The sequence below is a fragment of the Pan troglodytes genome, chromosome 18 (genome assembly GCF_028858775.2).
Source record: "Pan troglodytes isolate AG18354 chromosome 18, NHGRI_mPanTro3-v2.0_pri, whole genome shotgun sequence".
Classification (NCBI taxonomy): domain Eukaryota; kingdom Metazoa; phylum Chordata; class Mammalia; order Primates; family Hominidae; genus Pan; species Pan troglodytes.
This window is the reverse complement of record NC_072416.2, coordinates 86033659-86060151: the sequence shown is the minus strand read 5'-3', so window position 1 is coordinate 86060151 and position 26493 is coordinate 86033659. Positions and strand designations below refer to the sequence as shown.

Genomic DNA, 26493 nt, shown 5'->3' with positions numbered 1-26493 from the left:
GGCTCATCCTCCCTGCTCTGCTAGATGCACTTTCTCCTCTCTGCCAAGGCCCAGCCCAGCCCCTCCTCTCCACCACACCTTCGTCAGTGCCAGCCCCAGGCAGCAGCATCCCCTCCCCCCGCACCTGGGCTCCTGCACATCCCATGTTATCACAGGGGTGCACATGAAAGGGTCACCCGCAGGCTGGGGTGTCATACAGACACACATTCTCACAAAGCCAGGCGTATGTCTAGCTATCGTGAAATGTTTGCTGAGTCAATGAATGAATTGCAGGATACTAGATGGATCTGGCTACAAATATTAAGAAACTACCTTAAATCCGGGTAACTGGGGGCTGTCATCATTGAGAAGTCTAGACAAAATGAGTGACAGGGAGCAGGTGTGATCAGACATGGGGCAGACATGGATCACACATGGAACAGACATGGCTCACACATGGAACAGACACGGTTCACACATGGAACAGACACAGTTCACACATGGAGCAGCATGGACCATACATGGAACAGACACAGATCACACATGGAACAGACACGGTTCACACATGGAACAGACACGGTTCACACATGGAGCAGCATGGATCTCACATGGAATAGACACGGTTCACACATGGAAGAGCATGGATCACACATGGAAAAGACACGGTTCACACATGGAAAAGACACGGTTCACATGTGGAGCAGCATGGATCACACATGGAACAGACACAGTTCACACATGGAACAGACATGGTTCACACATGGAACAGACATGGTTCCCACATGGAGCAGCATGAAACACACATGGAACAGACACGGTTCCCACATGGAACAGACATGGTTCCCACATGGAGCAGCATGGATCACACATGGAGCAGCATGAATCACACATGGAACAGACACGGTTCACACATGGAACAGACACGGTTCACACATGGAACAGACATGGTTCACTCATGGAACAGATAGTTCACATGTGGAACAGACATGGTTCACACATGGAGCAGCATGGAACACATATGGAGCAGCATGGATCACACATGGAACAGATACAGTTCACACATGGAACAGACACAGTTCACACATGGAGCAGCATGGTTCACACATGGAGCAGGCACCACTCACGCATGGCGTAGCATGCATCAGCCTGGTTTTCGGGCTTACATGATAGAAGTCATTGTTTTGGTGGTAAACAATATCCACCTGGATATTTTCCAAAATAGAGAATTGAATTATAACCTACAAATTTCCATCCTCACATGGAAATTTGACCTGGTTGAATGGCATCTGCCCTGCAGCCACTGTGCCCAAAACAGAGGCAGGGCAAAGTAGCCGAAGAGAGCAGCGCTGAAGCTGGCAGCTGCAAAGAGTGCAGGGCCTTCCAGGCTCTACAAAATTCAACAGCTGCTTCCAGCCTCATGCTGGGACATGGGCTGAGCAATGAATTCTTCTTGTAATCCAGGGCAGAGTGGAAGAAAGTTCAAGGTGAGTGTCAACTCATTCAATCACTTAACAATAGGCAGGTTTGGCTCATAGTGCAGAGGCCAAGCAGGAGAACCTGGCTCCCGTGTCTCTGGAAATGTTAAAATGCCTGTCAACAGGAAAAAAAGATCTGTCTTCGCCATCCTGAAGGTAAGTTTGCCACCTACAGCACTAAAGATTAAGGCCATATTTTTTCAATGTTGAGATTATTCCCTTTGTCCGCAAACAGGGGCTTAAGACAACAGCCCTTTGTTCTCTCACAGTCCTGGAGGCCAGAGGCCAACATCAAGGTGGTGGCAGGGCCAGGCTCCCTCGGGAGGCTCCAGGACCCCTCCTGCCTCTTCCAGCTTCTGGGGGCTACAGGTGTCCCTTGACTCAAGGCCGCCCACTCCCATCCCCGCCTCCATCTTCACGCTGCAGCCACTGAGACCACGCCCGACACAGCAAGTGTGGGCTGCTGCGACCGCTGTCCCTCCGTGTTCCCTTCGCCCACATTGGAAAGAAAGTCTGAGGGTGGAAGCCAGGCATTCGGCTGGCCCTGGGAGCACAGTTCTGCAGTGATGGCAACACCAGCAGCTCAGGGTCCTCCACCTGCTGGCCCCGGGAGCACAGTTCTGCAGTGAGGATGACACCAGCGGCTCAGGGTCCTCCACCCGCCAGCCCTGGGAGCACAGTTCTGCAGTGACAGGGACACAGCAGTAGCTCAGGGTCCTCCACTGGCTGGTCTTGGGAGCACAGTTCTGCAGTGATGGCAATGCCAGCGGCTCAGGGTCTTCTACCTGCTGGTCCCCAGGAGGCAGGCACAGGTGTCTCCCTGCTTCACAGAAGAGGAAACTGAGACTTCGAAAGCTGAGCCGAGTCACTCGCCTGGTGCCATCAAGTGGTAGAGGTGAGATCTGAACCCAGGACCGTTCGATTCCAGGCCTGAACTGCTTTTATCTTTTGGATGTATAGTTCACACATAACATCACATTAACCGTTAGTCATTTAAACACGTACAAATCCGTGGTGTTTAAGTCACTCCCAGTGTTGGGCAACCATCCCCATCATCTAGTTCCAAGACATTTTATCACCCCAAAGAGAGACCCCATCCACTCAGCCCTCACTCTCCATCGCCCCTTCCCCCCGCCCTAAGCAGCCACGAATCTCGTCCATCTCTCTGGATCCGCCTGTCCTGGACATTCGTGCACTCGGAATCATACAACTCGTGGTCACTGACCCTTTCACGCAGCCCAGTGTTTTCAGGGATCCTGCACGTTGCAGCGTGTCTTCCCGTGTGCGGCTGAATGACGCTCCAAGGGATGGCGGACTACACTGGGTTTATCCATCATCCACGGATGGACGGGCCTGAACTCTGACCCCGGCTCCTACTGTTGCTTCCATGTCATCTTTCTTTTTTTTTTTTTTTTTTTTCAAGACCAGTCTCGCCGGGCGTGGTGGCTCACGCCTGTACTCCCAGCACTTTGGGAGGCCGAGGCGGGTGGATCACGAGGTCAGGAGATCAAGACCATCCTGGCTAACACGGTGAAACCCCGTCTCTACTAAAAATACAAAAAATTAGCCAGGCGTGGTGGCGGGCGCCTGTAGTCCCAGCTACTCAGGAGGCTGAAGCAGGAGAATGGCGTGAACCCGGGAGGCAGAGTTTGCAGTGAGCCGAGATCGCGCCACTGCACTCCAGCCTGGGTGACAGAGCGAGACTCTGTCTCAGAAAAAAAAAAAAAGACCGGTCTCGCTCTGTCGCCTAGGCTGGAGTGCAGTGGCGTGATCTCAGCTCACAGCAGCCTCAACCTTCCCGATCTCAGGTGATCCTTCTACCTCAGCCTCCCCGGCAGCTGGAACTACAGGTGCACCACCACCACGCTGGGCTAGTTTTTGTATTTTTTATAGAGACGGGGTCTCCCTATGTTGTCCAGGCTGGTCTTGAACTCCTGGGCTCAAGAAATTCTCCCACCTTGGTCTCCCAAAGGGCTGGCATTACAGGCATGAGCCACCGCGCCCAGCCTCCAAGTCATCTTTGACACGCAGAGCACGTCTGAGAGCAGCAACAAGACTAACATTGGGGCCAAAGCTAAGAAGTGGGACGGAGCCTCCCTGGTGGCCGGTCATCAGCCCAGTGCCTGAAATGCATGCAAAGTCTATTTTTATTTTACCTAGTTGAACCTAAGCAAAAAATCTGGCCCTACAATCTCTAACCTTGCTCCTAGCTGTTACTGAGCAATCGCAGGGCTTCGGATTTTACTTGCAGGCATGGACGCTGTTTACCGTTCCCCCATACGAACTTCAGGAAACGGGTGGGGGGACTACCCAAGTGTTCAAACAGAAGCTAGAAGGATTCGGTGAAGGAAAGTCATGAGTGTCTTTTCTTTAACAAGAATGGTGGATGTTTCCAGTGAAGAGGCAATGAGGCTTTCAAGGTGCCACCAGGGGCAGCTGAAATGAAGTTCTCTTTTTTTTTTTGTTAGACGGATTCTCACTGTGTTGCCCAGGCTGGAGTGCAGTGGCATGATCTTGGCTCACTGCAACCTCTGCCTGCTGGGTTCAAGCAATTCTCCTGCCTCAGCCTCCCGAGTAGCTGGGATTACAGGTGCCTGCCACTGCGCCAGGCTAATTTTTGTATTTTTAGTAGAGACGGAGTTTCACCATGTTGGCCAGGCTGGTCTTGAACTCTTGACCTCGTGATCTGCCCACCTCAGCCTCCCAAAGTGCTGGGATTACAGGCGTGAGCCACCGCCCCCGGCCAAAATTCTCTTTTAACTGGGAAAATCCGCATGCTTATGAATCTGGCTGCCTTTGTAAGTGGTGCCATCAGCGTGGCCGTCAGCATTGCCACAAGGATTAAAGGCCTGCCCTGGGTCTGAAGCTGGGCTTGGCCACTTACTGAACTGCCCTTTTTCTCCAACCATAAATGACGACTAACTATAGTTGCTGCAAAAATTAAATGGCATAGAGAGTGTGAAAGGAACATAAATCCTGGGACCCCACACTTGCTAACGACAGGGAAAAGTGAAGCTGGTGACCATGTCATGGGAACCGGCCTCCTGTTTCGGCTCCTAATTATTTAACAAATAGCTACAGAGATGAAAAGTTTGGCTGGGCTTGGTGGCTCACCCCTGTAATCCCAGCACTTTGGGAGGCCGAGGCGGGTGGATCACTTGAGGTTAGGAATTCCAGACCCGCCTGGCCAACATGATGAAACCCCGTCCCTACTAAAACTGCAAAACTTAGCCGGGCATGGTGGCAGGCGCCTGTAATCCCAGCTACCTGCGAGACTGAGGCAGGAGAATCAGTTGAATCCGGGAGGCGGAGGTTGCAGTGAGCTGAGATCGACCCACTACACTCCAGCCTGGTGACAGAGTGAGACTCCGTCTCAAAAAAAAAAAAAAAAAAGATGAAAAGCGACACACCTCCCTCACATTTTGCCCATAAGGAAATTCCTCGTGGGCTCCAAGATCTTTACCCTAAGCGCTTCTGTTAAAGTTCACCCTGGCAATGTGAACCATTAGCTTATCTTCACAGGTGATGGGACGAGGGGCAGAACTGAGTCATCCCTCCGCCCACATGAAGCAAATGCGTATCTCATTGTTTCCGCTGCCCTATCGTCTACGGTATCTTACGTAAAACGGCAGAGTCACTAAACCAGACAAAAACTTGAATTTTCCCCTACCCCCTTCACATGAAAATTGTGTATTGCCCAATATCCTGCCCTTCCCCCTTTCAATATTGAAGCCCTCAAAATCATCTTCGGAGAAAGGCATAGACCAGTCTCTCAGGTGCGCGTCCCTAATGTTGGCATTTAAAGCTAAAATGACGGAGACTTGCCTCGGTCATCTTCCTTGACTGGCAAGAGTCTTTAAGGCCGAACACCGACTGAGTGGCTGCCCTACACACCTATCTGCCTGGAAACAGAACGGAATTTCTGATCGTACCGAGGGCAGCCCCACCTTGTCAAGCATGCAGACAGGAAAAGCTCACCTCTGAGCATAATAAAAGCATGGCTTTCAAAAACAACCTCCAGAAGAAGCAAGGACCCTTGCTATGTTAAAAGATGCAGGCATTTCTCCTCTACGACTGAGAACCAGCCCGGCAGGGGACTCACAGGAGAGAGGCGGCCCCAGGAAGCCCCACTTCAATTAAGGGTTGTGAAGCCAGCAAATCTGAGACAGGTCTCCTTTAATTTAGAAAGCGTATTTTGCCAAGGTTGAGGGCGCGCCCGTGACACAGACTCGGGAGGTCCGGACCGCATGTGCCCAAGGTGGTTGGGGTGCAGCTTGGTCTTATACATTTTAAGGAGACATGAGACATCAATCAAGTACATTTAAAAAATACATTGGTTTGGTTCAGAAAGGCGGGACAACTCAAAGCAGGAGGGGGGCTTCCAGGCTAGAGGTAAATGTAAACATTTTCTTTTTTTTTTTTTGAGACAAGAGTTTCACTCTTCCACCCAGGCTGGAGTGCAGTGGCACAATCTTGGTTCACTGCAACCTCTGCCTTCTGGTTTCAAGTGATTCTCTTGCCTCAGCCTCCCATTACAGGCGCGCACCAACACGCCCAGCTGATGTGTATATATATATATTATATATATATATAATATATATATATAATATATTATATATATAATATATATATATAATATATTATATATATTATATATAAATATAATATATTATATATATTATATACATTATATATATATTATATATATATATTATATATATATATTTTTTTCTTTTTGAGACGGAGTCTCACTCTGTCACCCAGGCTGGAGTGCAGTGGTGTGATCTCCCCTCACTGCATCCTCCGCCTCCCACGTTCATGCCATTCTCCTGCCTCAGGCTCCCGAGTAGCTGGGACTACAGGCGCCCACCACCACGCTCAGCTAATTTTTTTGTATTTTTAGTAGAGACGGGGTTTCACCATGCTGGCCAGGCTGGTCTTAAACTCCTGACCTCAAGTGATCCGACTGCCTGGCCTCCCAAAGTGCTGGGATTACAGGCATGAGCCACTGCACTCGCCCAATGTTTATATTTTTAGTAGAGATGGGGTTTCACCATGTTGGCCAGGCTGGTCTTTAACTCATGACCTCGAGATCCGCCTGCCTCCGCCTCCCAAAGTTCCCAAATCGCTGGGATTACAAGTGTGAGCCACCGCGCCCAACCAATTTAAACATTTTCTGGTTGACAATTGGTTGAGTTTGTTGTCTAAAGACCTGGGATTGTTGCCGAGCATGGTGGCTCACGCCTGTAATCCCAGCACTTTGGGAGGCCGAGGTGGGCAGATCACCAGGAGTTCGAGACCAGCGTGGTCAACATGGTGGAACCCAGCCTCTACTAAAAATACAAAAATTAGCCAGGTGTGGTGGCAGGCGCCTGTAATCCCAGCTACTCGGGAGGCTGAGGCAAGAGAATCACTTGATCCCGGGAGGCAGAGGTTGCAGTGAGCCGAGATCGTGCCATTGCACTCCAGCCAGGGCAACAGAGTAAGACTCTGTCTCAAAAAAAAAGAAAAACACAAAAGACCTGGGATCAGTAGAAAGCAATGTTTGGAGGCCGGGCACAGTGGCTCACATCTGTAATCCCAGCACTCTGGGAGGCCGAGGCAGGCGGATCACGAGGTCAGGAGATGGAGACCATCCTGACTAACACGGTGAAACCCCATCTCTACTAAAAATACAAAAAAATTAGCCGGGCGTGGTGGCAGGCGCCTGTAGTCCCAGCTACTCTGGAGGCTGAGGCAGGAGAATCACTTGAACCCAGGAGGCGGAGCTTGCAGTGAGCCAAGATCGGGCCACCACACTCTAGCCTGGGCGATAAGTGAGACTCTTGTCTCAAAGAAAGAAAGAAAGAAAGAAAGAAAGGAATGTTTGGGTTGTGGTGAGGCTGTGGAGATGAAAGCTGTATCATGCAGATGAAGCTTTTAGCTAGGAGGCTTCAAAGAGAACAGGCTGTAAAATGTTAATCTTTAAGTCTGATAGACTGCAAGTCTGTGTTGGTGTTGGTGCTGGAGAGGTCTAAAGAGGCCGTCCAACCCCCGCTTCCCTTCCTGGCCCAAACCAGTCTTTCAGGTTAAATTTTAAGAGCCCTGGCTGAGGAGGAAGTCTGTTTAGATGTCTGGGGTGGCCCTTAGAATTTTATTTTTGGTTTACAGGGTTTACCAGGTAAGTCGTTTTCCTGGGAAAAAGAACGAGTTGAAAGGAAGAGCAAGGATCCGCTCAGGACCTCACTCCTGCGTTTGGCTGAGATGAAAACCACAATCCCTGCACTGCGAGACTCAGCTCATAATTAGAAAACAAAGGATTATCCACCAGGTTCTCTCCCCTCGCCCTGCGGCCTTGCTGCTCCCCTGCAGTTGCTCCAAATGACAAAATAATGACGGGTTCGCCTTGTGAGAGAGGGTGGCCTGCTCAACTCCACACTGGCGCTCTGAGGGGGGCAGAAGATGCCTCGTCTCATTTATGCTGCAAACAGCCTTAAGAAGGACCTGCAGGGCGCTGGGCGCGGTGGCTCACGCCTGTAATCCCAGCACTTTGGGAGGCTGAGGCGCGGGCGGATCCCGAGATCAGGAGATTGGGACCATCCTGGCTAACCCCATCTCTACTAAAAATACACAAAATAAAAAATTAGCCGAGCATGGTGGCGGGCGCCTGTAATCCCAGCTACTCCGGAGGCTGAGGCAGGAGAATCGCTTGAACCCGGGAGGCGGAGGTTGCAGTGAGTCGAGATCGTGCCACTGCACTCCAGCCTGGGTGACAGAGTGAGACTCCGTTTCAAAAAAAAAAAAAAAGAAAAGAAAGTATTCTCCCAACCAGCTCAAGCGAGAATGCCACAACTTTTTTTTCTTTTCTTCCTTTCTTTCTTTTTTTTTAACCTCTGAAAATACACAACATGTGATGAATTACTGACTGGAGCTGAAAAGACCATTGCACTGCCTCTGTAAAAATCAAAACGCTGCCGAATCTTTCCACCAGATGGCACTCTTTGCTAAGATTCTAGAGTCACAGCTTTCAGGCGAAGGCGTTTCAGGACCAGCATCAGGGAAGTCTGAGATGAGTAGATTTGCTGGATAAATCTAGAATGTTGTCATATGAAAACCCAGTAAAAACCGACAGAGGTGGCGTAATAGCTGTGTGACTTGAACACGCTCATGGCTGTTGTCACCCTTCCTGCTTAAGGGCTCCAGCACTTGCCAGGAGCCTGGCTCTGGGGGCACCAACCATGACTTGTACCAACTGTGCAGGGCCCCCTCTGTGCCCGCGGGGACCCCTGCACCTCCCTTATTAATTCTCACTCACCCTGGGCTCTCAGCTCCAGGTACCACCTCAGAAAAGTCTATCTGGACCTGCCTGGTCCCTGTCGCTGTCGCTGGCTCACCCTGTCATGTCCTTGGCTTATCATGGTTGTAATTTTATGCTTTGGGGTATGACTGTTGGTTGCCTTTCTTGTTAGTCAAAGAAGAATGGCGGAATGATTAAAAGTACCATATAAGTTCAGAGTCAAAAGGACAGCTCCCAGGCTACTTGCTGGCCGGACAAGCGAGGTAACCCTACCAAGCCTCAGCTTCCTTATTTGCAAAATGGCTCTAACTGGCACCTATCCTATTGCATAAGAAGCTGTCTAGGGGGGGACTCAGTGAGCACTTGGTGAGTTTGCCCAGCCATGGTGGTACTGTCTCCTTCCCTCTGCAGGCACAGCGGGAAGAATAGGGCAGATGGAGGGGTCTCTGCACCTTCCACAGCCAGCAATGTGGACGGCAGATTACAAGTTAGTATCTGTGTGACCTCCGCACTCCCCCACCTGTGGCTGCCTGGGCTGCTGAGATTTCGCTTGGTTTTATCACTGCAGAGGAATGCCCGCCATACCGGGGGGCGAGCAAGGTCCAGAATGACAAGCCCTGGCATTCCTCAGCCGCCCCCTCCCTGGGGTGGGGCCTGGACATTCCTGGCTGCAGCTAGAGGTCCCAGCACGACAGGGACTCTGACCCCCCTCCACCACGGCTATTGTTCAGAATTCTGTGGATTCCAGAGGCATCTGCCCAGCAGACTGTCTTGCTGTGAACACCCAGCTCTGCAACCGGTGTTTGCGTGTTTGCCCTGGGAGGCTGAACGCTCACCCAGAACAAAGGCCTCCCCACATGCCTGCTGTGAGCTTCCAAGGACTCGTTTGGACACACGCCAAGGAACCCCGGGTTGGGGTGATACCGAGGAGTTTCCTCCCTGACCCACACACACCCTTTGAACAGGTCTTTGGCCGCTCACCAATCTGGTCAATCTCGGGGCAGTATTTATATTCCTTCCCATTTCCAGGCCTAGGAGCCTTGGCATCCTGCTCTCGCCTCTAAGTGAAATTACCTCTCAACCCTTTTTAGCTAAGATGCCTCTCGCATTCCCCAGGAATAACAAGCTTTAAAGCCCCTTCACATTGAAGCCTGCCTTTGAATTCCCCAGGTAGATTTGGGGGTGGGGGTCTTATGGCTCCCGGTGAACCCCCGGTTCTGTTGATTAAATTGAGCTCAGGCAGATTGCTGGCTTCCCAAAGCCTGTGTTATTACTGCTTCTCAAAGCTACGGGCACCGGATCGCCGTCTTTGGCAAGATTCTTTTGGGATACAATGGGAATTACTGGGTGGCCTCGGTTCGGTTCTTCCCTCGTCCCAGTTCGCGGCTCACCAGCCCCACTGATGCAGCCCCCAGGCTGGAAGGAGGCTGCAGGAGCTTCCCCTCAGGTCATCCTCTCATCCCTCCCCCGTGCCCCAGGAGCTGGTTGTGGGGGCGGTTCCATCCCCTCGGCCCATCCGGGACAGGAGCCTAGGTTCCCTTCGGGGGGTACCCCAAACTCCATCCTTGGCCTCAGGCCAGCCCTGGTGCACTGCTCGCTCCCAGGCTTGACGAGAGGCTGCGGGCCAGTGGGTGAAGGGGCGCGCCCTGACTGCCAGGCCCCGCCCAGGCGCACCCGGGAGGACGGGCTGGGATGACGCGGGCGCCGTGGGGGGAGGTCGCGAGGCCGGGGTCTCCATGGCGCAGGAGGACTGGGGCCTTCGAGGACCACGCAGGCCTGGGAATCGCCCGCCAGGCTGGGCCGGACGACGCACGTGCTCCGACCTGGGTCGAGGGGGCGGGGCTGAGGGACGGGGCCGGGCCACGGGGCGGGGAGGAGCCGCGGACGGTGGGCGGGGCCGGCGGGCCGGGGCCTAAAAGGCGGCGCGGGCGGGGTTCCTGCGCAGCTGCGGGCGGCGGGCGGCGCGCACACTTCTCTCTGGGCTGCGGCTCCCGGGTGTCCCAGGCCCGGCCGGTGCGCAGAGCATGGCGGGTGCGGGCCCGAAGCGGCGCGCGCTAGCGGCGCCGGCGGCCGAGGAGAAGGAAGAGGCGCGGGAGAAGATGCTGGCCGCCAAGAGCGCGGACGGCTCGGCGCCGGCAGGCGAGGGCGAGGGCGTGACCCTGCAGCGGAACATCACGCTGCTCAACGGCGTGGCCATCATCGTGGGGACCATTATCGGCTCGGGCATCTTCGTGACGCCCACGGGCGTGCTCAAGGAGGCAGGCTCGCCGGGGCTGGCGCTGGTGGTGTGGGCCGCGTGCGGCGTCTTCTCCATCGTGGGCGCGCTCTGCTACGCGGAGCTCGGCACCACCATCTCCAAATCGGGCGGCGACTACGCCTACATGCTGGAGGTCTACGGCTCGCTGCCCGCCTTCCTCAAGCTCTGGATCGAGCTGCTCATCATCCGGCCTTCATCGCAGTACATCGTGGCCCTGGTCTTCGCCACCTACCTGCTCAAGCCGCTCTTCCCCACCTGCCCGGTGCCGGAGGAGGCAGCCAAGCTCGTGGCCTGCCTCTGCGTGCGTGAGTACGGGGCGCGGGCCGGGGGTTGGGAGGTCGTAGTCCCTGGGTCCCTGCATCCTTGCATCATGCATCACTACGCCCCTGGCTCCCACATCTCTACATCTTTACGTTCCTGGACCATCCCGGCAGTTCTAGGCTAAGGTCATTGGTCCCAGAAACCACGTGCGTTTCTTTCATTCATTCTTTTACACTTCTCCCCACAGGCTGGGAATATCTTCAGTGACGGGACAGCAGGGTCCCTGCCCTGCCCTTCGGTGGGCATTCCATTCCCCCACTTAAGCGGCTCAGGCAAGTGCCAGCCTCCCGTTGGCCCCGCTGAGCAATACTCCCAGCCTCTTGCGTGGCACCCACGTGGAGTAACTGAGCAATCGGTTTACTGTTAGAGCTCCGATTGCTGACTGGTTGGTGAGAAGGAAATTGCAGTTAAAAAAAAAATCATTCATTTCTGCTCTCCACAGCAGCTCATCAGGAATCAGTGACACGGGCTGACTCATAAGAAAACAGTAGTAATAAAATCGTGTGCGGGTAGTGACTGGTGCTGGTTTAGGCTAAGGGATCCCCCCTGAGGGTTCCCAGTAGTGGGAGAGCGGAGCTTGGCTGCAGATTCAGTCTGTGTTGCAGTGAATGGACGTGCGGGTCCCAGGTTTCTCTGGGAAACAGCCATGGGGCTCCTGTTTTGGTGGGCATGGTCCTGGTGTGTTCTTCACCAGGCCAGAGATAACTGCTTTTCAAAATAGTTTTCTTTTTTTCTTTTTTGACACGGAGTCTCGCTCAGTCGCCCAGGCTGGAGTACAGTGGCACGATCTCGGCTCACTGCAAGCCCGCCTCCCGGGTTCATGCCATTCTCCTGGCTCAGCCTCCCAAGTAGCTGGGACTACAGGTGCCCGCCCCTACGCCCGGGTAATTTTTTTTGTATTTTTAGTAGAGACGGGGTTTCACCATGTTAGCCAGGATGGTCTCGATCTCCTGACCTTGTGATCCGCCCGCCTTGGCCTCCCAAAGTGCTGGGATTACAGGCGTGAGCCACCGTGCCCGGCCTCAAAATAGTTTTCTTGTGGGATTTCAGGGGGAAAATCACTTGTACCAGATGCCACATGATTTGGTTGGGGGGCGTGGGAAGGTGGGTCTTGGCAATTCTCAGGTTCATCCCATGGCATGGATTGGCCTGGATCTCAATAGTGTGTGTACACATTCAAGGTGGGAAGGGCTAATTTATAGTTGGGGTCTTGAGCCATGAAATCAGGGGAGTGGCTTCTGACTGGCAGGACCTGTTGGCGCTGTTTTCTGCCACACCATACTTTGGGGGGGAGGGGGAGGGGGAGGCATTTCTTCATAAATGTGAGAATGCCCGGAGGGCAAGACTCAGCAGGGCTCTGTGTGGTTTGTCTGAGGCTCTGAGCGGAGCAGCCGCACCACCATGCAGGTCAAAGCCGGGAAAAATCGTAGCAGGACAGCAGTGGGGAGAGCCTGTGCCTTCCAGCTGGGCGTTGGAGATGTGAATGTAGGGAATGACTCTGATTTCTTTTTTTGTCATTAGAATTTCACTGGTTCAGTCTCCCTCCCGCCTAGGTACATGTCGGCCCGGTATGTAACGACATGGATAATAGCTTACGCAGCCTGCACTCTTATCTTTAAAAAATGAACCCCTGGTTGGCTGGGTGTGATGGCCCACACCTATAATCCCAGCACTTTGGGAGGCTGAGACGGGCAGATCTACCGAGATCAGGAGTTGGAGACCAGCCTGACCAACATGGTGAAACCCCATCTCTACTAAAAATACAAAAATTAGCCGGGCAGAGTGGCTCACGCCTGTAATCCGAGCTACTTATGAGTCTGAGGCATGCTCCGGGACATGGAGGTTGCAGTGAGTTGAGATCCTGCCACTGCACTCCAGCCTGGGTGACAGAGCAAGCCTGTCTCAAAAAAAAAAAAAAAGCAGCCCCTGGGTGCTGAGTCTCTGACTTCCTGCTGGTGCCAGGAGTGAGTCGTGGGAAATGCTTCATTGGCCACCAGGAAGGAGACATAGGATGGGGCGCTGCCTAGTTTTCTCTTTCTAATAAAAATCACATCAGTCATACATGAATTCATCATCATTTAAAAATTCAAACCAGCCAGGCACTGTGGCTCACACCTGTAATCCCAGCACTTGGGAGGCCGAGGCAGGCGGATCACCTGAAGTCAGGAGTTCGAGACCAGCCTGGCCAACATGGTGAAACCCCATCTCTACTAAAAATACAAAAAATTAGCTGGGTGTGGTGGCAGATGCCTGTAATCCCAGCTACTCAGGAGGCTGAGGCAGGAGAATCACTAGAACCCAGGAGGTGGAGGTTGCAGTGAGCTGAGATCGCACCACTGCACTCCAGCCTGGGCAACAAGGTGAAACTCCGTCTCAAAAAAAAAGCAAAAATCAGCTGGGCGTCATGGCGCACACCTGTAGTCCCAGCTACTCGGAGGCTGAGGCAGGAGAACTGCTTGAACTCGGGAGCCAAGATGGTGCCACTGAGCTCCTGCCTGGGTGACACATTTCTCTTCCTTTACCACTCCCCAGCCCCAGAGTTTCTGCGGCTGACAGCGTATGCTTCCAGAGCTTCTTCTGTTACAAATATATCGCTGGCCTATTTATTTAAAAGATCATAATGTACAACTTGTTCTCCACCTTTTTTTTAAAGCCTAAAATGGTTTTGCCATGTTCCCAGTCAGTACGCAGAGGCTGCCCTCTGTAGCTGCTAAGAAGACGTCCCTGTGTCGTCAGGAACAAGTGTGCTCACCGCCCCCACCCCCCAACCCCCCGTAGACCCCTGTGGAGGGCATTTGGGGTTTCCCAGCTTTGTGCAAATGGGAAAAGGTTATGTGTTTTTTTGTTTTTTGTTTTTGTTTTTGTTTTTGTTTTGAGACAGAGTCTGTGTCTGTCGCCCAGGCTTGTTGCTCACTGCAACCTCTGCTTCCTGGGTTTAAGCGATTCTCCTGCCTCAGCCTCCCGAGCTTAGATTACAGGCATGAGCCTCAGCCTCCCAATTTGCTAGGATTACAGGCATGAGCCATCGCACCCGGCGGGGTGTGCATTCTAATGTCATAGCTAACGTGCCTTCCAAAGAGGCTGTACCAAGTCACACGTTCCTGGATTTATTTTGTGGTAATAGGGCTTTAAAAAGTATTTTTAAATTTATTTTTATTTTATTTTATGTTTGAGATGGAGTTTTGCTCTTACCCAGGCTGGAGTACAATGGCGCGATCTCGGCTCACTACAACCTCCGCCTCCCAGGTTCAAGCGACTCTCCTGCCTCAGCCTCCCGAGTAGCTGGGACTACAGGCGCCCACCATGCCCAGCTAATTTTTTGTATTTTTAGCAGAGACGGGGCTTCACCGTGTTGGCCAGGCTTGTCTTGAACTCCTGACCTCAGGTGATCCACCCGCCTCTGCCACCCAAAGTGCTGGGATTACAGGCTTGAGCCAGCGCCTGGCCTAAAATAGCTTTCCTGCAGTCCTTTTGGTCCCAGTAGGTAAAGCCTCAATGCAGGCTCTAGAGTGCCAACCCTCTCTGACCCAGAGGTGAGGGTTAATGTTAATAGGGTCCCTTTCAGTGAAAGTTAGGGCCACACTTCTCATGTCCCTAGGCCATTTGTACTTGTTTTTTTTCTCTGACCCACCTGTGTGTGTGGTGAGTATGTGTGTACGTGTTGCTTTTTTTTTTGGAAAGTGATTTTCAGTAACAGAAAGGGATGTGCTCTCTGCAAGAGTGAATCTATTCTTGCCCCTGTGTGTAAGGCAAGAAAGAGAAGCTGTGTTCTCTGAACAGGCAGACCCTGCTGAGAAAGGTTCAATCATTCTGGTGGGAAAGATATTAGAGATAGTTATAGAAATAGACACAAATCTTGGAAGGCCAAGAAGTTGGCATAACTTCGGTAATTAGCTCTGGCTGAAGGCGGCCTGATCCCTTTACCTTTAATTAAACAAATAAAAATAGTGATAAAAGAAAGGCAGCGTAGTTTACCTAGCTAGCTTGTTTACTCGTATAATCTTAAGACCGTGGGTGTTTAAGTGCTTTTTACTCGGGAAGTCCACAACGTCTGTTACACTCTAATGGTGTTGACTCAAGCTTTTGTTAATTAATCATACTGAATAAATGTACGTCTGACTAGCTGATCAGGGCCAAGTAGCAACTGTTTACAGGATTCAGCAGGGAGACTATAAGCGGCTGGGACCCTCAGCTGGACTGGCAGAGCAGAATATCTGTGTGTCTGTACTTTATTCATCTGTCACCGGGTCAGGGGTCTGCAAGGAGTGCTGTCGCAGAGGTGGGCTTGGCTGAGGCTGGTAGAACTCCAATCTGATTCTCAGGTCATTCTGACTTCAGCTCGGAGAAGGGCAGTGGATGTCCCAGGAAGGGAGACCCTGCCCTTATAGGGGGGCTTCTGACAGGTGCAGGGGGCAGCCTGGAGCCCGGACCAGTGGGCAGGATGGGCACTCCAGGGTGTGAAGGAGAGGCTGGGCGTTTGATCTGTGGACATTGCTCCTGGAGCAGTGAAAAGCCATAGAAAGTGATTTATTTATTTATTTTATTTATTTATTTATTTATTTTGAGGTGGAGTTTCCCTCTTTTTGCCCAGGCTGAAATGCAATGGCACGATCTAGGCTCACTGCAACCTCTGCCTCCCGGGTTCAAGCGACTGTCCTGCCTCAGCCTCCCGAGTAGCTGGGATTACAGGCATGCACCACCATGCCTGGCTGATTTTGTATTTTTTAGTAGAGACAGGGTTTCTCCACGTTGGCCAGGCTGGTCTCGAACTCCTGACCTCAGGTGATCCGCCCACCTCGGCCTCCCAAAGTGCTGGGATTACAGGCGTGAGCCAGCGTACTCGGCTGATATATATATATATATATATATATATATATTTTTTTTTTTTTTTTTTTTAAATGATCACACATAAGGTTGGGTTCCGGAATTTTCTGCTTAGGAAGGGAAAGGGCACCTTTTACCCCCTTATTCCCTGAGCCTGATCCTACAGAAGGTACAGTGGCTTTCGGGTCTGGATCCTCAGCCCTCGGGCCTCTGAGGCTGCCTTGGGAGAGGGTACGGATTTGAGAACAAGGTTCTCAGTTTTGCCGGCTGTCTATTCAGTCGCCCAGGCACGTCCCACAGAAGGTTTCTTTTTGTGAAATAATCGTGTGAAATGGGTTGGCCTCGGTGCTTAGAACCATCCCACTGACGGTGAGTGAAAAAAATCCCTTGCTTGTCAGTCTGGTTAGGAGATGAGGTCCTTTCACGTGTGTCTTCGTGTTGGTGCACTTTTCACTGGTCATAAAGGTGAGAGGAACCAGCTCCATGTGTGTGTCTCTTTCTGGATGGCCGTATGGAACTTGGCATGACAGTAGGGTTGTGGGTTATTTATTGCTTAACGAAGACTTGGCAGCGTGTACTGGAAATTCAAGCGATGCTGGGTTTTATCAGAAGGCGCAAAGGCTGGAGCTGAGATTCTGGCTGGGCCTGGATTTGGTTTGGGCAGTTTATCTGACCTCCCTGGGCCCCAGCTGGCTCTGCATAGCGAGTAGGGTAGCATCTACTCAAAGTCCCGGTCCACTGTGGCCCGGCACTGACCCAGGCGAGTTCTCAGTAGGTGGGAACTCACAGGTTCAGAAGATGCTGTGGGCCTCAGGGGCTTCCACCTCCAGGGAGGTGCTCTCAGAAGAAGGGCCCGATAGGCTCACCTCATCGTGGAGAAGATACCCCGGCTCAGTCTCAGTCACTTCCCCAAGCGCATAGGTGTTTGGGAAGTGGCTTGCAGACAGGTCTTCCATGCCTTGAAAGCAGAAGTAGCCCCCTCCTGTTTCCCTGTCCCAGTTGGGTGAAGCATGGGGGGCTGCTGAGACAGTCCCAGGCGTGCCGTCACACAGGGGCAGGCCGTCTGTCGGTCTCGCGGGACTCTGGCTGTGGGTGGCTGAGGACACCTGGCCTCATGGGAGACGGTGCCAGGGTCCCTGGAGTGAGGTGGCTCTCCTCCCCATGGCTGTCACTCCTCAGCAGATTGGTGTGGGCGGGTGTGCGTTTAGGAACCTGTGAGCTGAGACATTGTCCAGCTAGCATCAGGCCAAAAGCAACCAAGGCTTTGAGAAATCCACCTGGCCCCGCCGAGCCTGTTTCTGGCTGTGGAATGGGATTTACCCCAGCGCCAGGTGTCTGGGAATCCCAGGCCTCCGCGTGTGAAGGTGCCAGTTGCACGGGCTGTGACCGTCCCTCCACGTGCCTGTATCTCCTGCTCACTGTGCACATGGAGCAGCCCTCAGCCTCACTGTCTTCTCCTCTGGCAAAAAGAAGGAAGGAGCAAGGGAACAAAGAGAGGGAAGGAAGAGCCAGAGACAGGAGCCAGGGTTTCCTTTAGTCTGGAGCTATGGGTGCGAGATGATGTCACCCACCCACGCTCGGCACAGGCCCAGGGTCGGGGGGCTATGGGTGGAAGTAGGAATCACCACAACTGTCTCTGAGCCCCTCCCTAAAGGGTGAAGAAGGGTGTAAGGGGTGGGTTTTGATGGCTGTGGGCTTAGCTGTGGTCAGTGGACTCAAAGGCCAGTTGGCCAGTTAGCAGTGACCAGAGAGCAGAGGGGGCCTGTGTGTGTTTTGCCCCAGGGTCTTCAGGCTGCCTGGCTGCCTCTATCTGCCCCCTGGGTGTCCAGCACCCCCCTCCCCCGGGGTATCCAGCACCTGTAACCTGTAGCCCCACTTCTCAGTCCAGGCCTGTTCCAGGGCCCCCCTGGGGTATCAAGCACCTGTAACCTGTAGCCCCACTTCTCAGTCCAGGCCTGTTCCAGGGCCCCCCTGGGGTATCAAGCACCTGTAGCCTGTAGCCCCACTTCTCAGTCCAGGCCTGTTCCAGGGCCCCCCTGGGGTATCAAGCACCTGTAACCTGTAGCCCCGCTTCTCAGTCCAGGCCTGTTCCAGGGCCCCCCTGGGGTATCAAGCACCTGTAGCCTGTAGCCCCACTTCTCAGTCCAGGCCTGTTCCAGGGCCCCCCTGGGGTATCAAGCACTTGTAGCCTGTAGCCCCACTTCTCAGTCCAGGCCTGTGTAAAACCTGGCCCCGGGTTGGGTTTTGGGATCCCTGCACCCCTCCACCCCCAACCCCGCACAGCTGGGACCCGGGCTCAGCTAGCAAAGGCTCTGCGTGTTTAAGGAGCTGGGTGGGCCCCAGAGCTCAAGCCGTGGGCTCATTGCAGGCGGCAGCCAGTGATTAGTGCTGAAATCCGACTTTCCCAGCCACACATGAAAGTGCCGCCGGCGCCCGGGCAGGTCACGCTGCATCACGGGATTCGGGGCAAGGCCGTAGGGGGAGCTCACAGAAGCACATGACCTGAGCCACACAGGAGAGCCTAACGGGCACTTCTGACCCTTTTTTCTGGGGTCACAGACCTCTTTCATAATCCAGCAGAATGTGCAGAATCTTGCCCAGGAATGTGTATCAGCCGCCTTCACACAGAAGGGTGGGTTGCGCAGACCCCCGGGGGCCCAGGCCAGGTTGAGAGCCACCCCCTGGAGAGGGGTGTCCAATGTAGGGCACACTCTTGGACCACCTCTTGGCCACCTCTTGGCCACCACTTTGCACTCCAGCCTTTGAACCCAGTGATAATCCCCAATTTACAGCTGGGGAAACTGAGGCAGGAGCGAGCCAGGAGCCAGGGGCCACAGTGCCCACCTCTACACTGAGGCCACCATTTGTCATCAGGCATAGGGGAGCACAAAGCCACGCCTGGGGAGTCTGGTGGGTGCCAGAGGTCTGGGGAGGTGTCAGTCAGCAAGACTGGGTAGCCCAGTTGGCCCAGGTAAGGACACAGGTGGGTCAGAGGCTCATCTGTGTTCCCCAGCATCCCCTAGGGGCCCTTTGCGCTCCTCCACCCTTCTCCATCCTTCCCAGACTCACATCCAGGTACCCTGGACAGCCACAGGGTTCTGCCCCTCAGTAGGCCTGGCCCTCCCTGGAGCATCACCTGGATGGCTGGCCATGGGCAGGCCTTGCCTGGCCCGTCTGCAGGGACAGGACACGTGTATGCATGCAGATTGGTACTGTGTGCCCGCACGCTCCCCAGAGGCCCTGTGGCAGCACCCCCTTCCCGCCGCTGCCCTTTTCCAACAGGAGGGTCCCCCCCAGCGTCTCCTTCCCTGATACTGGCCGAATCCTGAATTCTCCCTCTGGAAGGCGGACCCTTCGGGGTGGCCACAGCACGTGCGTGCCTCCAGCAGTGTGGGAGGCGTCTCTTTCCCTGCATCCCTGGCCGTCAGACCACCCCAGGTGGGGACCGTTCTCTGGCATTGCCCGCCCCTCCCCTGCCCTAGGATTTGCCCACTACGTGAGGAATGAGCACCGACCTCCTATTCTGGGCCTTGGAGCGTGACGCCCGCAAACTCGATCCCTGCTGAGTCATCCTGACCTCGGGGTGGGCCAGCATCTGTCACTACTGAGACACTGTATGTGTGAGCTGCTTGTTAACGAGAAAGCCAGACTCTGTAAAATGTTTGAAGAGATTTATCCGGAGTCAAATGTGAGGACCAAGGCCTGGAGGCCCTGAGGACATGTGCCCCAGGGGGTGGGCCACAGCTGGAGTTCATACCTCCTACAAGGACAGAAGTTACAGGCAGACATCAGTCAGTACATGAAAGGTATTTGTTGGTTCTGCCGAGAAAGGCGGGACAACTCCAAGGCGGGGATGGGCTTCCTGGTCATAAGTGGGTTCAAAGATTTCCTTTTTCTTTATATATATATATGTGTGTGTGTGTGTGTGTGTGTGTGTATATATATATATATATATATATTTTTTTTTTGAGATGCTTTTGTTACTCAGGCTGGAGTGCAGTGGTATGATCTCAGTTCACTGCAACCTCCGCGTCCTGGGTTCAAGTGATTCTCCTGCCTTAGCTTCCCGAGTAGCTGGGACTACAGGCATGCACCACCATGCCCAGCTAATTGTGTGTTTTTAGTAGAGACGGGGGTTTCACCATGTTGGTCAGGCTGGTTTCGAACTCCTGATCTCAGGTGATCCGCCCACCTTGGCTTCCCAAAGTGCTGGGATTACAGGTGTGAGCCACCGTGCCTGGCAAAAGATTTTCTGATTCACAATTGGTTGAAAGAGTTATTAGCTAAAGACCTGGAATCAATAGAAAGGAGTATCTGGGTAAGACAGGAGGTTGTGGAGACCAATATTGTGTTTTGTTTTGTTTTGTTTTTGTCACCCAGGCTGGAGTGCAGTGGCATGATCTCAGCTCACTGCAATCGGGTTCAAGCGATTCTCCTGCCTCAGCCTCCTAAGTAGCTGGGATTGCAGGTGCCTGCCGCCACCATGCCTGGCTAATTTTGTATTTTTAGTAGAGATGGGGTTTCTCCATGTTGGTCGGGCTGGTCTCGAACTCCTGACCTCGTGATCTGCCCACCTCAGCCTCCCAAAATGCTGGGATTACAGGCATGAGCCACTGATCCAGGCCAAGATCTGTGTTTGAATGTTAGTGCTGGTCAGCTGTACCTGAATTCCAGAGGGAGGGGGTATAACAAGGCCTGTGTGACCCCCTCTTCCCATCGTGACCTGAGCTTGGTTTTCAGGTTAACTTTGGAATATCCCTTTGGCAATAGGAGGGGTCCCTTCAGTCAGTTACGGGGCTTAGAATTTTATTTTTGGTGTACGTGCTCAAACTGCAGCTGCTACAAAACCAAGGCCATGGTGACCCCAGGGCCAGTCCAGCTTTGTCCCTGTGCTCTCGAGCTGCTGGAGGCCAATGCAGGATTCTGCCCACGGCTCACATGTGTGGCTTCAGAGCCTGAGGGTTCTTGGGGCCCTGTCTTCACCTGTTACCGTGTAGGGGCCTTGTGAGCTGAGTCAACTGGAAGAGCCCAGGGCCTCTGCAGAAGCCCTGAGCAGGGCCCGGGCACTGTCCCTGGAGCTCTGAGTCCCTCAAGCTGTGTGGCCTGGAGCCAGGCGCTTGACTTCTCTGGTCGTTTGCTTCAGAGCTGGGAGCCTGGGGTGGCGTGGGTCTTTGGCAGGGGTCAGGTAGGGGAGGGGCCAGCCAGGAATCAAACATCCCTGACAGGTGAGGGGGCAGGTGAGGAGGCAGGTGAGGAGGGCAGGGCAGGAGCCCCTGGAGCACTTGTGCAGCAGCATCTGGGCCGGTGCAAGCCCTGAGATGGCTTCAGGTCCTGCTCGGAGCTAAGGGCTCCCCGTCACCAGGGATTCTTCCATCACTGCACCTGCAGAGCCCATCGGGATTGGGGAGAGGCCCTGGCCTTAGTTCGGAACAGCTGCATCCTCCTGTCGGGTGTACAGGCTGTGCACTGGTTAAGCCTGAGCGCAGAGTCTGTTCAACGAGTTCATTGTGTGGTATTTGCTTCCGCTTGCTGTTGAGTTGGACTGGCCTGGACGCTGGCCAGGAGCCCAAGTGGACTTGGTGCTTCTCTTTGACAGCCGGGATTGAAAATCCCAGTCAAGTGGCCAGAGCGTGAGGGTGAGATTTAGGAGACCTGGATGTCCTTGTTTTGCCGCCCAGGAACTGCTGTGTGACTTTCACCAAGTGGGACAACCTCTCTGAACTACGTTTACCCCGGCTATAAAATGGAGGTGTTGGATTGGCTGCCACAAGTGTCCTTCCACCTCCACAATACCGTGACTGGAGCGGGTTTTCACTCCTTTTTCTTGTTAGCATAACTGTTGGAGCTGTAGAGGGTTTGGAGTGGGGTGTGGGTTTCTGGGCCACAGATGTGTGAGGCTCCGCACTTAGCCAGCAGTGGCAACTCCTTATCACTGGTGCCCACGGCTTCATCTGTGCCCTGAAGATACTCATGCTGCGGTGACTGGTCAGATTAATGGTGATGCTTTCATGGGGCGCCGTAAGACATGTCCGCGAGGTATTTCGCCCATGCAGCAGGAGGCAGTTGTTCCAGTCTGTTGGAAACAGGAAAGGGAGGCTCAGTCCCTGCAAAGGAACTTGCCCGAGTTCACACAGCACTTCAGCACCGGGTGGCCTGGTTTCAGAGTTTCAGAGGGAGGGGTGGCCCTTCCTGTCAGCCCTGGGGGTCTCCTGGAGTCAGGACCCTTGGGAAACCCAAATCCACCAGGACGCTTGCGTCAGGAGAACCTGACCACATGAGAAGCTGCCCTTTTCCAGTTCTCCTGCTTACCCTGGACTTGGGGTGTTGGCAAATTTCAGAGCTTGCCAAATCTGCATCTTCCTGGCCTGTTTAAAATGAATGTGTCAGCCCCATTCTGTACAGCAGCTGACACCTCCTCCCCCGTGCCAGCCAGGACAGTGTGGTTGGGCGTAACTCAGCCCCGGTTAAAAATGGAAAAAAGTACAAAGACATGTGTTCAAGGGCTGGTGACAGAATTTGAAAATGTGACACCAGCCTGTTAGTAATTTGTTTTCACAGAAATCTGATTCAACACTGAGCAGACAGGTGGGGCCAGGGCCTTGGGATCATCTCTCTGCTTGCCCAGGGACATCTGTATGTCCGGCCCAAAGGTGGGGCCTTGTGCTCGGCAGAGACTGGGCATCAAAATTGAGCCATTATAAGCAGACCATCCCGGCCAGGCGCGGTGGCTCACCCCTGTAATCCCAACACTTTGGGAGGCCAAGGTGGGCGGATCGCCTGAGGTCAGGAGTTCGAGACCAGCCCGACCAACATGGTGAACGCTTGTCTCTACTAAAAATACAAAAATTAGGCCGGTGTGGTGGCAGGTGTCGGTAATCCCAGCTACTGAGGCAGGAGGCTGAGGCAGGAGAATCACTTGATCCCCGGAGGCAGAGGCTGCAGCTACTCGGGAGGTAGATGTGAGAGAATGGCTTGAACTCAGGAGGCGGAGGTTGCAGTGAGCCAAGATCGTACCATTGCACTCCAGCCTGGGCGACAAGAGCGAGACTTCGTCTCAAAAAAAAAAAAAAAATGTGAACGCTGCCTTTGCTTCCTTGACCCGGAACTGCTTCATTTTCCTTGGGGTTTCTGGACCACTTTGACCTCTCTGGCCAGCAGTGGCGGGGAGGCGGGTGGATCTGGAGCCGGCATGGGCAGGCTTGGCATTCCAGCCCATTCTGGGGTGAGGTTGGCCTTGGGTGAGGACAGGGGTCACTGGGTCAGACACATTCATTTTCTGGAGCCCAGGGGCGGTGACGTGTCCATCAGGGAAGCACGCGCCTGTGCTGGGGGCGCTTCCCAGGCCAGCAGCACCAGCCTCCCTGGGACCTTGTTCTGTGCAGATGTGTTGTCTCCCTCTCCCCGACCTGCCTGATCAGAAGCTCTGGGTTTCCATCCCCCTCCCCCACCGCTGCTTTTACATGTCCCCCCAGGGGATGACACGGGAGATGGTGGGGGCTGTCTATCAGTGGAGAAGGTGGAGGCTTGTACTCAGAGCAGGGGATATTTAGACTTGAAGGTGCCAGGGAGGAAGGTACTGGTTCTACTAAAGCCCCATGTTCACTGGGCAGCCACCAAGTTCGGGGCCCTGTGCGTACCGAGTGGATTCCGACAACGAAGCTGTCTCAGGAGCCCCAGCCAGCTGCAGAGGGGGGCCCAAGCTCCAAGGCTGGGTGTCAGGTTTGCCAGGTGCTGGCTCAGCTAGGGGCCGCAGGCTGCACTGGGCGGGACTGGGCTGGGCTGGTACCTGTGCCCGGTGTCGGGCCAGCTGTAGTTGCTGTGGTCAGCTGCTGCTCTCCGGCCCCGTGCAAACTGCCGTGCCAGGTGCACCCTGGGGGACCAGGCTGCCTGGGCTTCCTGGAACTGGTGAAGCTGCCGGCCACTTCCTCTGTGCTGTCTCCAGCAGGCAGTTCTGGGTAAACGATCTTCATTTGCCTATAAAGCTGCACAGCTCACAGGCCTTGGACCGTCTCTGCCCCAGCCCCAGCATTGGCCCTTTGGACAGACTCTGAAACCGTCCGCAGAACACACCCTGTCGTTACAGATGACTCCTGGAGGCAGTCCTCGGGGGCCTGGCAGGAGCACTTCTGTTTCTGTTGGGTCTGAAAATGACAGAAGGGACTGCAGGATGCCTGCCTGGGCTGGACCCCTGCCTGGGGCACTCACAGTGGCTGTGTTTGGGCTCGAAGGGGACCGGGAGGATCATGTTCATTGGGTACTCCCACTTACAGACAGGCCAAGGTGCTGAGCCCTGCAGGACTCACTGCTGTGCCTGGCTCAGGGGCAGGCGAGGACCGGCGGCCCAGGGAGCAGCCTCTGTGGCCAACAGAGAGGATTTTCATTGTGGCTGACCCTGAACCCTATCCACAGATGCTCCTGTACCTGGTACATGTTTATTACCTGAAAGAATCAGGCATTAGTCCGTGTGGGGTGGGTTCAAGGGGCCTGCGGGGTCCCCACCCAGCCGGGGCCCACAGGTCCCACCTGCTCTCCATATTGAACACACCTGTTACTGGCCCTTCCCCCACCCCTCTCCTCCAACACTGGACCCTGGGGGATTGTCCCTTTGCCTGTAGCGGGATTTTATCAGGAGCTGGACAGAGTTGGGGCCAGGAGACCAAGATGCCAGCATCAGGGGAGGTGAGCAGAGCCGGCTGCCACAGAGGTGAGCGTTCATGGGCATCAGGCAGGGAGGCACCTCAGAGAATCATCCCCCCGAGGGGAGAGGGGTAAGGCCAGGGGCCAGGAGAAGGCAGCCTCCTGGTTTACAAGTTGTGGGGCCGCTGTGCGTGTGTGTGCACGTGTGTGATTGAGCAGAGTTGGGGGTCAGCCAGCGGTATGCACCTGTCCCGTCTGTGGGCCCAGCCAGCAGTATGTACCTGTCCTGTCTGTGGGCCCTCCCCGTTCAGGTGCCTTCTTGCATGGTCTGTGAGGTCAGTATCACTGCCGGCCCCACCCCAGAGATGGGGAGGCACAAGGGGGTGGGGGTGTCCCCCACCTCATGCTGGGTGGTGGCAACCTCCCCAGGACGCCCCAGCTCTGAGCAGCAGGCCACGTGGCGAGAGCAATGGGAGGCCTTGGTGCCCACCCCAGGGTCCTGAGGAGAAATGGGCTGGCCGTGTCCCCAGTCCCTCCTGCGTGAGCCTCAGGGTATCTGAAGTGGCTTTTGAGTCAGGACCAGGACCACAGCTTGGGCCTCACTGTGACAGGTGTCCTGGCCAAGGCCCTGGCGCTGGCTCTGGGTATGGCCAGGGCTGTCCTTCCTTCACCAGGCTGTGGGCCTTCCTGTCAATGCCCATCCGAAGATGAGGATGTTTCTGTGGCTGATGGCCCTGGGGGGTGGTGGAGACACAGGTGAAGGGAGGAGGAGGGTAGGAGTTCCTCCAGTGCACTGCCCCCAAGGCACCCCAGCTCCTCTGGAGCCCCTGCCAGGCAGCCAGGTGAGGACGGGGAAGACAGCACCCCAGACTGGGAGGGGCCCCCAGCTCAGCCTGCCCGGCTATCTGCCAATCAAGCCAAGCCACGCCACGGGGCTTGATATCCCCGGATGGGTTTTATCTCCTGGCCCAGCTGTCCCCGCAGGCTGGCGCGGCCACACTTATCTGGGGGTGGCTGGCCCTGTGTGCTCAGCCCCCTCACTCTGACTCGGGGCACAGCCCTGTCGATCTCCCTGCTGTGGGGGCAGCCAGCAGCCCCTCCATGGTGTGGACACTGAGGCTTGGGAGAGGGCAGGTGCCAGCAGGGACTGAGGTTCAAACCCCAGACTTATCCTGTGACTGCCTCGCCTCCTTAAGGTCAAAAGGTACTGAACCCAGATGAATTCATGTATTTGTTTAAGATTTTATCTCATCTTAAAACGTAAAAAAAGGACACTGTGGAGAATAATGAAACCTTTGTTTACTCATCACCCAAAGTCAGTGAACATGAAAATTTATGTTCTTGTTATAAAAGGAATAAATATAAGGTCCCCTTTGTTCTATGGCCATTTTGCTCCCCACCTGACTTCAAGACCCGGCCCCCGCCTGTCTGCCCTGTGGTTATTTTCAACGTCAGGAGATGATCTGGTGAACCCTCCCGGTGGCACCCGTCAGCCCCTCCAGATTGTTTTTGGTTGGGGAGCGGCTGGGTTGGATCTGGGCAGGCAGGGTCAGGCTGGCGGGGGGGGGGGCGCGGGGGGGTCCTGGCCTCTGTCCCACCCACAGTGACAGCCCTGATGGCGTCATTACCCAGCACCACGTCAGTGTGGCAGGACAGCCCATGGTTGGGCAATTCTGGGCAACTCGCTGCCTTTCCTAGACCCCCCAACCCCCTAGCAGACGTGA

The 26493-nt window shown here is 54.4% G+C and overlaps 1 protein-coding gene across 1 annotated transcript in view; it reads left to right on the top strand.

Annotated features, from left to right (window-relative positions):
* Positions 1–10659: 10659 nt before the first annotated feature.
* Positions 10660–26493, top strand: part of SLC7A5 (solute carrier family 7 member 5) — a 40263-nt gene continuing 24429 nt past the window's right edge. Inside the window, exon 1 of the mRNA XM_001157788.8 lies at positions 10660–11292. Within this exon, the coding sequence (XP_001157788.2) occupies positions 10755–11292 (538 nt within the window). The 5' untranslated portion in view covers positions 10660–10754. The remainder of the gene's footprint in view (positions 11293–26493) is intronic.